Below are 16,263 nucleotides of genomic sequence, written 5' to 3' on the forward strand. Positions count from 1 at the left end.
CTCTGCAATGTAGGACAATAACTTGCATGAATGCACTGCTTACCTGAACTCTTGCGTTTCTCCAGTGTCATCGACAGTAAAGGATCTATAACAGAGTAAAACTGAGTTGAAACTGTCCAAAACTGTTTACACTGTCTCCTAAGGTTACTAACATATATGTTCTTCTTTAACTGCAGTGACCTGGTATGCAAGACCAGTACACACTATAGTCTATCATTTTCATCACGTCAGCCACAGAGAGTGAACTAGTATGCAGTGAGTGACCTAGTATGTAAGTACACAGTAGTCTGTATGGTCAGGTCCCGCATTGTTATTACGTTATTATGTCAGCCACAGAGAGACCAGTATAAACACGCAATGTAACACTAACTGACAGTTTAAGGGTTAAGAGTCAGACACTCAGTTTAACCTCTACAGGATGTAGAGTGTCCCCCCCGCGGGACGTCCCCCCCAGTTGTCATAGGCTAATGTGATTAGCATGAGGTTGTAAGTAACAAGAGCATTTCCCAGACATAAACAGATCTGATATGGGCAGAAAGCTTACATTCTTGTTAATCTAACTGCACTGTCTAATTTACAGTTGCTTTTACAGTGAAATAATGCCATGCTATTGTTTGAGAAGAGTGCACCGTTATGAACTTGAAAATGAATTAATAAAACATGTAGGCACATTTGGGCAGTCTTGATACATTTTAAACAGATATACAATGGCTCATTGGATCAGTCTAAAACTTTGCACATACACTGCTGGCCAAAGTCTAAATTGCACCTAGATTCCTAAGTCATGTATTGGCCTTTTTCTTGCATTTTAAAGATGAAAAAATTACAAAAAACTTGTGTTTTGTTCTTTGTATTATCTTTTACCAGATCTAATGTGTTATATTCCCCTATATTAATTTCACATTTCCACAAACTTCAAAGTGTTTCCTTTCAAGTGGTGTCAACAATATGCATATCTTTGCTTCAGGTCCTGAGCCACAGGCAGTTAGAGTTGGGCGTCATTTTAGACGAAAATTGAAAAAAGGGTTTGATGCCTAATTAACAAGTAGTAGGCTAATTATTATTGATGTTTGGAACACCAATAGCAGAGTAAATATGTACCCTGTCAAGTGTCTTAGAGAAATGGTTGCATGTTGTGTTCATAACCTGAGTCTAAGGTAGATACACCTTCAGAACAGAATGTATTAGAGCCATGAACAATTTTGGAAGCATGACTCATGCATGCTGTGTTTAAGGTAGTAGAAATAAAAAAGAGTGTATGCTCAAAGTATGAAATCAACCCATAGTGTTTGACAAGGTGTTTGTCTACAGTGGAGTGAACGTAAAGGCCCATTCCAGTCAAAAGTATGTTTTTCCTGTGTTTTATATCATATTGTACAACAGCTGATGAAACTAACACTGAAAATTTGTGATTTTTTTTTATCAGTGTTATTCCTGATTGTATTTTCAACAAACAACTATCTACACAGGACCTTCTAATCTGCAGGTTTGCAAGGGCAGGAGTTTCCGGCTTTCCATCGTGACATCACCAAATGTCCAAATGTAAATTGATTAAGAGTTTCAGATCTCTGTCTATAACAGCTAGTTTTCTGTTTCCCCTCCCCACCCAGACCACTCCCAACAAACAGTCCTAGCTAAATTCTCGCTTGAGAAATAAGTTACTTACAGTATAAACGGCTGCATTGGGCCTTTAATAGAAAGTAGCTGGCGCAGGCTGAAACTGTACTGGTACTATAAATGAACATAATTGCTTGAACTAGACTAATAATGTCATACACTTCTATTGGAAACGTACATTACGGAAACCTGTTTGCTAGAGGGCAATCCAGACTTAAAACTTCTTAATATTTCTCCTGGAACAGTGATGGCTGTTTTCTCTACAATCTCATTGTGCAGGAGTTGGCTGTAGCTGCATTCTCCAGGAAGTTACCCAGCCCTGTTATCTTGCCATTGTCCGAGCCCTGTCAATAACCATTTGCAGTAATTGGTGTATTGATAGTTTCTTTTTCAACCATTTTGTTTTTCCAGCCAGCTAAAGAGAAAATAGGGCACATCTGTTTTGACTCACAATTTGCACAATGTAGGCCTAAACACACACACAACTCCAGACACACACCCACACCACCCTAACTTCTGACGTCAGAGGGGGAGTTTAGAAGGGGGCACAAAAATCACCCCTGCCTTTTTGGGATGGAACAAGAGACAGAGGCCGCCTCCTCACCAGCCCCTTCCTTTCCCACAGTAAACAGGAAGACTGAGCCAAGTCAGACCGGAGACCAGAGAGAGGAGCCAAACACTCAGGAGAAGGAGGATGTCTAAATAGCTGCAAATCCAGCATAAACAAAAGAGAAGTCTGACAAAAGGAATGAACATAAGGAGTAAGAATCACAGAGAGGTGGAGAAACTCCAGTTAACGTCTCAATACACCGTTGAGGTGGAGAAATCCGCTAAGAAAAGTTTTAAATATAGAGAGGGGGAGCTTTCAAAGCAAACAACAAAGGAAAAGCCTAGGCAGTCTACTATGGCTGGGCAAGTATCCAAGAGCTCAGCACAGCGACTCAGCCGAGACCTGACCTGTTCTATCTGCCTGGACCTCTTCAAGCAGCCTGTCTTTCTGCCCTGCGATCATACCTTCTGCCAGGCATGCATCGCTGGCTACTGGGGGGGCCCCAGAGGCCAGGTCCAGGGGGGGTCTGGATCCTGTCCACAGTGCAGGAAGGTATTCCCTGGCCAGAGCTACCGGCCCAACCGCATCGTGGCCAACATAGTGGAGAGCTACTGCCAGGGCCTGGAGGAGAGCGGGGGGCTGCCGGGGGACATGGGGGTACCAGAGAGGAGCTCTGGCCCTGCTCCTGCCCCACGCTGTGGCCGGCACCGAGAGGAGCTGAAGCTCTACTGTGAGGAGGACCAGGAGCTGGTGTGTCTGGTGTGTGGACTCTCTCAGGAGCACAGGAACCACACCATGGTGTGTGTCCAGGAGGCACAGCAGAGATACAGGGTAAATCCAAATTCAAATTGATTTCTGTTGCCTTTTTACACTGCTAAATTTCACAAAGAATGCTTGTAAAAGGCTTAGTACAGGGCAAAATATGTACAATAAGCCAAAGGGTCACAGATGCAGGGGAAATTGAGGACAGGAAAAATCCATTTTTGGGCCATGGATATAGTAGCAGTATAATGCATGGGAGGAATTTAAGCAAAACCTTTTTTGGGATCAAATATAGCATAGAAAAACTTGAAGTGACTTGGCATCAACAACTAAAATGTCAATGATTTGTCATACCACTTCAGGTGCCCCTTTATTTTTGTAAACCGCTCATTATCCTCCGCTGTTCGTCTGTTTTCAAGTTGCATCCGGCTCTTTTCCCATAACATTGTTTGTGCCAGCCTCACTCCCAGGGCAGATTACTGTATTTACCGTGGATGAGCTCTGGTGAACTGTAGAGAACACAAGGCTGATGACTACTTACAGTAATGCTGCTGCTTTGTTCTGGCTATGCAGGCTTCTCTCAACAGCTCCATGGACTCTCTGAAAGGGGAACTGAACATGGCCCTGCAGTGTGAGAGAGAGACTGAGGAGGAGGTCAAGAAGCTCAAGGTAAGAACTATAGTATCTCATACCTACACCTGATAACAATCTATATATTGCGCTTAAACCTTGATCTTCTCAAACTAGGAGCACACGGCGGACCTGAAGCAGCGTATCGAGGCCCAGTTCAGCGACCTGCACCAGTTCCTTTACCAGGAAGAGAAGCTGCTGCAGGTGAAGCTGAAGACAGTGGAGCGCATGGAGCTGATCAGACTGGACGAACATAAGGCCTTGCTCTGTGTGGAGGTCTGCCGTCTGCAGAGGGCCCTGAACGAGATCGAGGACAATCTGAGGGTGCAGGACCCCTTTACACTGCTGCGGGTGAGACAGGATAGGGCTACTGTTTACCTACTGGAGTTATTCTTGAACGACTACACTGAACAATGTTTAGGTTAGATTTTGATTATTTTCATGTGCTGTTTGAACAAAAATATGGATGTGAGGACAAATGTGAGGACAAGCTTGCACACTTCTAGACATTTATATCTGCTATAATAATGTAGTAAGTATCTATTCTAGACATTCTACAGAAGGACCCCAGAGTGAGGGAGGAACACTTTAGGGTGGAACACAGGCAGAATGTGGGCCCATGACCTCACTCCTGGTCGATGGTGAGGATAAGGAGATTATAGGGACAGGCTCAGACCCAGGGACTTTCCCCCAACTACGGGAGATCCCAGAGGGTGGGACAGCATTAGCTCAGACTCTGATGTCATATGGAACACTGCTTTTCCACTTGTTAACCACTGCCAAAGCTGATTATCACTCTCTCCCCTCTGTTTTTCCTGTCTCGTCCCAGAATATCAAGACCCTGCTCCAGAGGTGAGAGCATGGCGTGACGTGGGCCGTTTTAGCTTTCACCATGTTATTCCATAATGGGGTTTTCCTGTTTCTGATATGTATCGTCTAAAGCTTGTGTTGTCTTTGGCAGGCCTTCTCCAAAGTTTGAGAAGCCTACCCTCACGGCTCCCAGTCTGTGTGAGGGGCGGTTCGCAGGGCCCCTGCAGTACCGAGTGTGGAAATCACTGAAAGGAAGCATCTACCCAGGTACTGTAATTTAAATAACTCATCTTGAATAGAATGAATGTCAATTACAGCACGCAGGAGTTGCAATTCAGGAGCTTTCACCTACTATTCTTGCTCTGCAATGTAGGTGATTTGCAGTGTTGTAGTACGGTCTCCAGACGTGGTCTTGGTCTTGTCTCTGTGTCAGATACATTTGTACTAGGTCTTGACTCGGTCTCGGACAGCGAGGACTCACAATTTCTTCTTGAGACCAGTGGAGTAAAAAAATCTAAATTATCCGCTTCCATTCAGTCAGCGCATAAAACCGTTTTTCCATACCAAATATATACAGTCCTTTTTTTGAAACAATATCTTAACAGCCCTTATATCTATTATAGACATGTTTGCGCAGTGGCGAACCTATAGGCCTTCAGTGTGTGACAGGTTCATGATTCTGAAAGGACAGCAACCATAATACCAGCGCACTCATGTAGGAGAGAACACTTTTGGTTAAACACAAAGGGCCAGTGGTGTAGTGGAGAATATGTGCCATTTTTTTTTTCACTTGGCATTGCTTATACTCACTTTTTAAACCCTACTGATGCATATCAAAGTAGTGTAGTGGAGGTATACGACTTATCAATTATGTAGTATAATAGAGAAATCATGCACAAAGTAGCCTACACAATCGCAAGGCACATTAAATATATTCACATGCTTGCAGCACACACAGCCCAGTTTCAGAGGAATATCATCTGCAGGCAGCAAGAGTGTCGCAGCTTTCATCTGGTTTTGGAATGGAGCAGCTCACAGAAGAATGACATCGGTACCCTGTAGGGTAGGAGAGACATTTCAACTCATGATATCTACCAGTAAATGCTTAACTAAAGTATCAATGGGTATGCAAATCAGGTATTGAAAATGTTTAGTCCGAAGTGTTGGTTAGTAGGCTATTTGTGATGCGCAATTGCACTATTTGCATCAGGGGTGTAGACATGGCTAAGCCTGGGTGGACAGAGGCCACCCACTGGTGAGGCTGACCCTGACAGATTGATGTGGTCAGAGCCGGGTGGCCCTATAGGCTCACAACGCAAGTTGCGTAGGGCCCTGCAAATTACGCAAGGGCCCCGCCTCCCCCTCGTGTCTAAGCAGGTGTCAATGTTTACAACTTGTATGAGAGGATGAAGCGGAACTATTCTTCTGGTCACGAAATCAGGTAAACTTGTGTTCTCTCCTCTCCAAGTTTGATGCCAGCAAATAACAGTAACGTTAAGTTGATGTGCTAGCTCGCAGTGTATCTCTCTCTAGTCTGTCTGTCTTGCTAACCTAGCTGTGCAGTGCATCCCTCTCTAGTCTGTCTGTCTTGCTAACCTAGCTGGGCAGTGCATCTCTCTCTAGTCTGTCTGTCTTGCTAACCTAGCTGGGCAGTGCATTTCTTGGTCTGTTTGTGTCTTGCTTGCTTGCCAGCCACTTCCAGGGCTGTGTTCTGTGACTTTGTGCCTGACAAAAGTGTGACTGAAATAAAACAATTTATTACGTTTGATAAAAGCAAACGGTGTTTATAAACTGCAGCTCAGAAAAGATAACTAACACAGACCCCAGGACTGGCATCTTCAGCAAGTACTAACACAGACCCAATACAGCTGGCTTCAACAAGTACTAACACAGACCCAGGTGAAGGATAGGCAGCCTCAGCCAGTACTAGTACAACCAGAGGTGTACAGCCAGCATCAGATACATTGGCAAACAAGGTGAACAAGCTCCTCCAATCTGCCTCAATGCAGTTGGATATCGCAGGGAATTTAATCTCAAATGCAAAGGCCTCCCTCACTACATACCGGGAAACTGGATTCTCTGAGGCCCAGAAAACATCCAAAAGCATTTGTGAAGAAATGAATGTGGAGGCTGTTCTGAAAGAGAAGAGACTGAGAAACAGCAAAAGGCATTTCAGCTATGAGGCTCGTGATGAACCAGTGACTGATGCAATGAAAAACCTTGAAGTCAACTGCTTCAACATTGTGGTCGACTCTGCTGTGACATCCATGGATGAAAGATTTGAAACACTCATCCAGGTGAAAACCAAATATGGAGTGCTGCTGAACTTCAGCACTGCCTCAGATGTCCAGTGAATCTTTAAAGGCTCACTGCATGGAAGTTGAAAACACTAACCTTCAGAAATGACTGTGACATCAGTGGAATGGATCTGGCACACGAGATTTAGAATTGACCTGATCTGCCAACAGATAAAATGACTGCCTTTGAGCTGCTTTCATTTCTCTGCGAGAAAAACCTGAAGGAATTCTATCCTAACCTTTGGACAGCCCTAAGAATTACAGTAATCTTACCAGTAACATCGGCAGAGAGGAGCTTTTCAAAATGAAAGCTCATCAAAAGCTACCTGAGGTCTTCCATGTCACAGGAACGTTTGAGTGGTCTGGCCATCATGAGCATGAATCATGATGTGGGGAAACACATGTCCTATGATGACATCATTGCTGATTTTGCCTCAAGAAAAGGCAGAAGAGGAATATTTTGATGGTAAGATTTTAATTCAAACATTGAAATGTTTACACACTTAGTAACATTTAAGATTGTATGGCAGAAGTGCATTTGTGTAAATGACTGCTTAACTATGTGACATGCTTTCTCAATTTCTTCCAGACAGTCCAGATAGACTGGTGCCCAGATAGACTGGTGCCCAGACAGACTGGTGCCCAGACAGACTGGTGCCCAGACAGACTGGTGCCCAGATAGACTGGTGCTCAGACAGACTGGTGCCCAGATAGACTGGTGTCCATGCTGATGCTGAAAATGCCCAGGCTGTAGAGGGAACCAAAGCTAATCACACAGCTGTATAGGTTTTATTTGACTATTTTGATACATATAGCTGCAGCCATAGCCTATAGGCTTATGTTTACATTGTATAGACAAAGCTAATTGTATAATATTGTGAGGACTGGACTCATTACCAGGCAGCAGAGCCAAAGCTCAATGTTAAATTTGATTATTTTTTACATTTTATATTTTCTATAATTTCTTATTTATGTTAATGTTAATATTCACTTATCTTAAGATTCTATAGAAAATATTATATTCAATAAACATTGTTTGTTTATACCTCATCCTGTTCTGTATAAGTCTACTTATTCTTAGGCTGACTGATGGAGCAAACATTTTTAAAGGAGGGAGGATTGTAGTGGGAACACTGGCGTGTTAGGTGTGACTGTGGCAATGGCAAATGGTTTACATGGGTCGTGGGTCAGGTAGCAGGGCCCCTTGGCAGAATGTTGCTTAGGGCCCCAGGGAGGTCAGGACCAGCTCTGGATGTAGTTTCATTTCTGTGGACTTTTGTCATTTCTCAAATTTTTCTGTGATTTTGAGTGTAAAAATCAGACAAATCTATTTGAAAACTCATAAAAAAACAAAGGAAAACAGGATTTTTCAAACAGGGTGCCTTTCCTTCTCTGGGCGGGCAATTTAGGAACTTTTTGGCAAAATTAGAGTATACCCACTTCTCAAGGCACAACTACACCACTGCACAGGGCCGATGGAAAGACAGCAGTCACACACAGAATGATATTAAAGGATAAGCCATCCATAAACTAGGACACAGTAAGCCAGTAGGTCCCAATCATAAAAATACAAAAACACAACCATTAAGCATTTCCCAATCGAAATGTACAACTATTACTTCCATCGCCTTTTTAACACACCAAGTAACCGGTGACTTCAAGTTTAAATTGGAACTGAGTGTTTTAACTACTTTGGAGATATGAAATCAATCATAATATCTGTCAAAAATATATATATAAAAAAATGGGTTATATTTGATCATAACAATCATATGACAATCATAATATCTGTCAAAAAATATATATATAAAAAATAGGTTATATTTGACTCAACATTCCATGATGTACATTAAGGCATTGTTGGCAGAATAGACGGATGCAGTTAAAACAATGATTAATATAACACCAATACATTTCTTGATAGTCCAAAAAATATTACTATCAGGTTGTAAATCACAGCTGGCCTGGTACATTGTTTGCTCCATTCTGGATGCACTGTTTCAGTTTCGATTACTCAATATTCTGGACAAAAACTGACAAATGTAACTAAGGCTGGGAATGTCAATACAATCAAACTAGCAAGGGCAATGATCACACGTCAGTCATAAGTGGGTGAGTGACTGACTTTTTCCCCTCATATCGTTTTTCATGGGCTATACAGTGCATTCAGAAAGGATTCAGGCTCCTTGACTTTTCCCACATTTGTTATGTTACAGCGTTATTCTAAAATTGATTAAATAAAAACGTCAATCTACACACAACACGCCATAATGACAAAGCACATTTTTTGTTGTTGACATTTTTGCTAATTTATTAAAAATAAAAAGAGAAATATCTTATTCACATAAGTATTCAGACCCTTTGCTATGAGACTCTAAAATGAGCTCAGGTGCATCCTGTTTCCATTGATCATCCTTGAGATGTTTCTGCAGTGTTGAAGGTCCCCAAGAGCACAGTGGCCTCCATCATTCTAAAATGGAAGAAGTTTGCAACCACCAAGACTCTTTCTAGAGCTGGCCGCCCAGCCAAATTGAGCAATTGGGGGAGAAGGGCTTTGGTCAGGGAGGTGAGCAAGAATCCGATGGTCACTCTAACAGAGCTCCAGAGTTCCTCTGTAGAGATGGGAGAACCATCTCTGCAGCACTCCACCAATCAGGCCTTTATGGTAGAGTGGCCAGACAGAAGCCACTCCTCAGTAAAAGGCACATGACAGCCCGCTTGGAGTTTGTCAAAAGGCACCTAAAGACTCTCAGACCATTAGAAACAAGATTCTCTGGTCTGATGAAACCAAGATTGAACTCTTTGTCCTGAAGGCCAAGAGTCACGTCTGGAGTAAACCATATTGATATTTCATTTTTTTTTATACATTTGCAAACATGCCTGAAACCTGTTTTGTGTGTAGATTGATGAAGGAAAAAATATATTTAATCCATTTTAGAATAAGGCTGTAACATAACAAAATGTGGAAAAAGTCAAGGGGTCTGAATACTTTCCGTATGCACCGTACACAGCTAGAGATGCAGGTGTCATTTTGTTAGCTAGCAAGAACTTGAGCGACTGTTATAAAATGAACATATCCCTTGCGTTCACAAATTCATTCTGACTATCTATTCTGATTCCAAAGCACTCTCGTCTGTGTGCCAGAGTGCAAAACAACTGATGAATTTACAAACGCGCAACACCTACTGAATAGGCAAAACAAGTAATATTAAGTGAAGAATGCTCTAGATAACATGTAAACAGCCTAACCAGCTCTGCTACGGTGAGTAAAATGGTCAGAGTGAGATACATTTATGTCTGGAAGTAGTTAGCTAGGAAGCTAGCCAACAAGAATGAATTGGCAGGCATGCTGCAGAAGGACGAGGAGGCTAGAAATTCCCCATTGTTTATGAGTGCAATTTTGACAGCCAACTTGCTGAAAAAGTATGAGAGGGTTTACAGTATCTAGTGTACCTTCCTTACATTTTAGCTAATTTTGCTCTGGCTAGCAATAGTTGTTGATCTTGTTGTTGTTGTTGTTCATGCACATAACTGAGGGAGAGAGAGACTACATTTTCATGGTTGTTTGATCAACAGTTCCCAAATCCAGAAACCCATTCGGGTGTATTTTGTGGCTTTTGGCGAATGCGTTCTAACGATCTAAAGTCGGGCTGTTGCAACTGCCTGTAAACGCACAGTCCAGTTCAACGTGAATGATGGCGGCCGGTGTGGCAACTGGCTTGTTTGTATAAAGGTCAACCTTAGCTCTGATCGGCTATGTCGCACCGGTCTGTGTAGACTCTGTATGGACAAAACAGATGTTTTATATACTGCAGTGTCTATGCTTTTTTAAAATGTTAGTACCTTCATTTAACTTGGCAAGCCAGTTAAGAAGAAATTCTTATTTGCAATGGCGACCTACCCCAGCCAAACCCGGACGACGCTGGGCCAATTGTGTGCCGTCCCTATGGGACTCCCAATCACAGCCAGATGTGATGCAGCCTGGATTGTCTTAGACCACTGCGCCACTCGGGAACCCAAATTACCCTATATTTTCCCAAGCATTCTAAGAATTGATGAAAACATGAACATATCTAAGTGGTCGCTTGTCAGAATGTTTATTTTTAATTCTTCCTGGGGGTGTATATGAACAGATTTTAATAAGATTTCATGTTTCTAAAATGCTGTCTGTTCCACTTTAAGTACAACAATGTTTCACACACATAAATTATTTTCAAAGTGGTGGCTAACAACAGTTCCACTCACAAGATGATGGTCATTTAAAACTTAACTTCTTGTTAAAAGTTATTTTTGAAAAGGGAGGAGCTAACGAATGATCAACAACATCCTCTTTGATAACACCTGCTGCAACCGCTGCAAACTAGCCGACAGCAAAACCTAGTCAGCTAGACTGTGGGGAAACCACTGCTCGCTGTTGCGCAGTGACCTGTTGGACTTTAATGACTCCTGTGGCGGGCCGGGCGCAGTGCGCGCTAACCAAGGTTGCCGACACATTGGTGCGGCTGGCTTCCATGTTGGATGCGCGCTGTGTTAAGAAGCAGTGCGGCTGGTTGGGTTGTGTATTGGAGGACGCATGACTTTCAACCTTCGTCTCTCCCGAGCCCGTACGGGAGTTGTAGCGATGAGACAAGATAGTAGCTACTACAACAATTGGATACCACGAAATTGGGGAGAAAAAGGGGTAAAAATTCAAAAAAAAAAAATGTGATTGGTTTATTCCACTGTCACTCCAAAATGTTGCCCTAATACAGTTAAATGGCAGATGCCTTTATCTAGCTTCTGATGTCCTAGCCAACGGCTGACTTAGCTATCTAGATGTATCTCCCCAGAGACGAGCAAAAACATCTAGAAGTCTCTTCAGTGTTAACTCTTTCCTTTACAAAAACTGAAGAGATTAAATCAGAACTGTCTTTGAAAATAATAATATCATTATTATTATTATTATTATAATAATTATTTTATGAATCCTTAAACCTTCTCTGAAGGCGTAGAAGGCCAATTGTTCCCCACTGTGTTTGGGTTAGTAATCATTGGTGGAGTGGCTCTATTTTCCCTCAGCATGCATTATTTACTATTCTGAATATCTAAAGAATCCATATGTTGTCCTATAATATGAACACAGAAATACTGGACATTTTCAACTCTTATTGTTGTGGTGATATGACAAAATTACAATCATGGTCTTTAATTGGACTCGCATTTTGCTAGTCTCGGTCTTGACTCCGTCTCAGACCCCTTCTCCCCCTCCCGGTCTCGGTCTTGATTCGGTCTCACCCTCCCCCCTCTGGTCTTGGTCTTGACTCGGACTCGCTTTGCTCCGATCTTGTGCTTGAATCGGTCTCGCTTTAGCTGGTCTCCAACACAACACTGGTGATTTTCACAGAATTCACTACTTTACTACACAGAATTTACCATTTAATTGTTGTTTACTTATTTCAGACAGAAGGTTAAACTGTTTCATTGAGAATGACACTGCTGTACCACTTTTATCTGTATTATGGAATGTTAAACTTGGTTTCCTTGCTCTCAGTTCCAGCTGCCATCACCTTAAACTCAAGCACGGCCAACCCGTGGCTCAGCCTGACCTCATCCCTCACCTGTGTCCGCTACCAGACCTTCAACCACTCTGTCCAGGACAACCCTCACCGCTTCAACGCTGCCCTGTCTCTACTGGGCAGTCAGGGCTTCACCCATGGCCGCCACTACTGGGAGATAGAGGTCTACAGCAGCACTGTGTGGACCGTGGGGGTAGCCAGAGAGTCTGTATCCAGGAAGGGGGTCATCAAAGCCCTGCCAGCCAATGGCTTCTGGACCCTGTCCTTATCCTATGGAATACAGTACATGGCCTGTACATCACCCCCTACTGTCCTGTCACTTGAGGAGCCTCTGGCTAGGATAGGGGTGTATCTGGATTATAAGAGGGGTCTGGTGTCTTTCTACAATGCAGAGAGCATGACTCATCTCTATACCTTCCGTGAAACCTTCACAGAGACGTTGTACCCCTACTTCAATCTGGGATTCCTGGATAAAGTGCATGAGAACGAGCCCCTCAAAGTTTTCCTTCCCAAAATCTGACAGCCGCATCTACACATCGCAAAGCCTGAGGCGAGCCTTATACTGGTGCTAAACCTCCCTCAGAGTATAACCGTCAGATAATATGCAACATAAAAAAACGGACACAAAATACTACCATATTGTTTTGAGATGTTAACGCGTAAGTAGGCCAACTGTTCAACTTCAGAAATGTCTCAATATCTTACTGAAGTCATCTTGATGGGGGTCAGTGAACTTCAGCATCAAGGTTTGTTTAATGTTTTTGTCATCATTATTATTAATCCACAATAACCTTTTGTAATATTACAGCGTTAATTTGTACGGGCCTGGTGTTAACTGAATGATGAATACAAAATTGCCTTATTGTTTACAATGTACGGCAGTTCAGTATTTTGAGACAAAGGTGCGCCAATTATTTGGATAAGTAATTTTCAATGCATGATTATACTTTTCATGTAAATGTTGGATATCGTCAGTACACTGCAAGATATTGTTCAAAATAAACACTAACTTGTTTTGTGTCTCAGTGTTAAAATATAACCATTTTTTGATATGAACAGTCTTAGCAAAAAACAGCAACAAGCATGAACACACTTCTGTTTGTGAATATCAGAGCACAGGAAAGAAAACTCATTAAGATGTCATTTGAATAGTTTTCTGTGTGATTGTGTCCTTTTCTTACTGAGCTGAGTAATGGTCAAAGTTATTGGAGTAAAATTTAAGATCCTTTGAGATCCTCTGTACAATCTCCACAAGAGTACATTTCATACGCTTTTTCTTCCCTCCCTTTCCCTTTGCCTTTACCTAATAAAAAAACCCAGTATTATTCAAAAGTTATTTTCGGAAGGTAACTGCACTCAACGTAATGGCATAGGCCTAAGCTATTATCAGTGGAGCGAGAGAGAGAGAGAGAGAGAGAGAGAGAGCAGTTCAAACAAGCACATGGAAATGTTGTATACCATCAGTAGCACTTTAAGGAAAGTATTGTCATTCCAACATGCAGACTGACACAAAAACATAAATCAGTAATTGTTTCATGGATTTAATGGATTAATAAAGATAGAGCGTGGGAGAGAGAGAGAGAGAGAGAAAGAGAAGAACACTGGGTTAAAAACTGAACAGTGAAACAAACATTAGGAACAGTTATGGGGCAGAATGGGACTTATGAATATGTTGGTCCTTCTGTGAAGTACAGTGCCTTAAGAAAGTATTCGGCCCCCTTGAACTTTGCGACCTTTTGCCACATTTCAGACTTCAAACATAAAGATATAAAACTGTATTTTTTTGTGAAGAATCAACAACAAGTGGGACACAATCATGAAGTGGAACGACATTTATTGGATATTTCAAACCTTTTTAACAAATCAAAAACTGAAAAATTGGGCGTGCAAAATTATTCAGCCCCTTTACTTTCAGTGCAGCAAACTCTCTCCAGAAGTTCAGTGAGGATCTCTGAATGATCCAATGTTGACCTAAATGACTAATGATGATAAATACAATCCACCTGTGTGTAATCAAGTCTCCGTATAAATGCACCTGCACTGTGATAGTCTCAGAGGTCCGTTAAAAGCGCAGAGAGCATCATGAAGAACAAGGAACACACCAGGCAGGTCCGAGATACTGTTGTGAAGAAGTTTAAAGCCGGATTTGGATACAAAAAGATTTCCCAAGCTTTAAACTTCCCAAGGAGCACTGTGCAAGCGAAAACATTGAAATAAAAGGAGTATCAGACCACTGCAAATCTACCAAGACCTGGCCGTCCCTCTAAACTTTCAGCTCATACAAGGAGAAGACTGATCAGAGATGCAGCCAAGAGGCCCATGATCACTCTGGATGAACTGCAGAGATCTACAGCTGAGGTGGGAGACTCTGTCCATAGGACAACAATCAGTCGTATATTGCACAAATCTGGCCTTTATGGAAGAGTGGCAAGAAGAAAGCCATTTCTTAAAGATATCCATAAAAAGTGTTGTTTAAAGTTTGCCACAAGGACCCTGGAAGACACACCAAACGTGGAAGAAGGTGCTCTGGTCAGATGAAACCAAAATTGAACTTTTTGGCAACAATGCAAAACGTTATGTTTGGCATAAAAGCAACACAGCTGAACACACCATCCCCACTGTCAAACATGGTGGTGGCAGCATCATGGTTTGGGCCTGCTTTTCTTCAGCAGGGACAGGGAAGATGGTTAAAATTGATGGGAAGATGGATGGAGCCAAATACAGGACCATTCTGGAAGAAAACCTGATGGAGTCTGCAAAAGACCTGAGACTGGGACGGAGATTTGTCTTCCAACAAGACAATGATCCAAAACATAAAGCAAAATCTACAATGGAATGGTTCAAAAATAAACATATCCAGGTGTTAGAATGGCCAAGTCCAGACCTGAATCCAATCGAGAATCTGTGGAAAGAACTGAAAACTGCTGTTCACAAATGCTCTCCATCCAACCTCACTGAGCTCGAGCTGTTTTGCAAGGAGGAATGGGAAAAAATGTCAGTCTCTCGATGTGCAAAACTGATAGAGACATACCCCAAGCGACTTACAGCTGTAATTGCAGCAAAAGGTGGCGCTACAAAGTATTAACTTAAGGGGGCTGAATAATTTTGCACGCCCAATTTTTCAGTTTTTGATTTGTTAAAAAAGTTTGAAATATCCAATAAATGTCGTTCCACTTCATGATTGTGTCCCACTTGTTGTTGATTCTTCACAAAAAATACAGTTTTATATCTTTATGTTTGAAGCCTGAAATGTGGCAAAAAGTTGCAAAGTTCAAGGGGGCCGAATACTTTCGCAAGGCACTGTATATATTTGGGCCAAATCATCGAAACAAATGGAAAAGAACAGACCACCATCTTACACTATGTTTATTAACTTAGCCCTTGAAAATAACAACAAATGTTTGTTTTTCTTGTCGGGCTAACACTAGGGGGGGGGGAATCATCCCTGTTCTGCAGTGGAGGACCATACAAATTACAAATGTGTGCTCAAAACACATTTCGCTGGTTCTCTCTGTCTTTCCTTATCATTCACGTGCACCCAAAATTATTTACAGTAGTTTCAGTGCCAAGAATTTAAGTCAAGAGTCAATTGTCATATTTAGGAATCAACCTTTTATCAAAGCCACACCAAGGCAAGGTTAGCTTCCCAAGAAGATCACGCTCAGCTGAGCTTCAAGTTAGGAGGTGGCTGGGGAACTGGGGATTAGTCCCTATAACATGTTACATTTTAGTCATTCAGCAGACACTCTTATCCAGAGAGACTTACAGTATTGAGCGGATCCATTTTTTTTTTACCGATACTGGTCCCCTGTGGGAGTCGAACCCACAATCCTGGTGTTTAACATTGCCATGCTCTACCAACTGAGTCAGATATGTACCCTGACCATTGTGTATCCTGTACAGTAATACCACCACCCCACTGTTCCTTACAGGCCTGTGGGATCTTGTTAGTTGAGAAAATGAAAATCTTTGGGGGGAATTAAATTAAAGTCTCCCCCACATATCCACCCTGTCATCCACCCTCCCTAATCTAAATGATACA

General features: G+C 42.2%; 1 protein-coding gene across 1 annotated transcript; it reads left to right on the plus strand.

Annotated features, from left to right (window-relative positions):
• Window positions 1–2,203: 2,203 nt before the first annotated feature.
• Window positions 2,204–13,241, plus strand: LOC110523708 (zinc-binding protein A33). Its single transcript, XM_021602648.2, has 6 exons — window positions 2,204–2,998; window positions 3,503–3,598; window positions 3,677–3,910; window positions 4,389–4,411; window positions 4,521–4,636; window positions 12,197–13,241. Exons 1-6 carry the CDS (start codon window positions 2,366–2,368, stop codon window positions 12,739–12,741), a joined length of 1,647 nt encoding a protein of 548 aa, XP_021458323.1. The 5' UTR covers window positions 2,204–2,365; the 3' UTR covers window positions 12,742–13,241.
• Window positions 13,242–16,263: the final 3,022 nt, after the last annotated feature.

This window comes from Oncorhynchus mykiss, chromosome 5 (assembly GCF_013265735.2).
Source record: "Oncorhynchus mykiss isolate Arlee chromosome 5, USDA_OmykA_1.1, whole genome shotgun sequence".
NCBI lineage: Eukaryota > Metazoa > Chordata > Actinopteri > Salmoniformes > Salmonidae > Oncorhynchus > Oncorhynchus mykiss.

Bases quoted from the DNA above. Each gene is read 5' to 3' on its own strand.
- LOC110523708 (XM_021602648.2), top strand. From the start codon at position 2,366: ATGAACATAAGGAGTAAGAATCACAGAGAGGTGGAGAAACTCCAGTTA. The intron at 3,599-3,676 runs GTAAGAACTATA...TTCTCAAACTAG, and splicing joins AGGAGGTCAAGAAGCTCAAG to GAGCACACGGCGGACCTGAA. The intron at 4,412-4,520 runs GTGAGAGCATGG...TGTCTTTGGCAG, and splicing joins ATCAAGACCCTGCTCCAGAG to GCCTTCTCCAAAGTTTGAGA.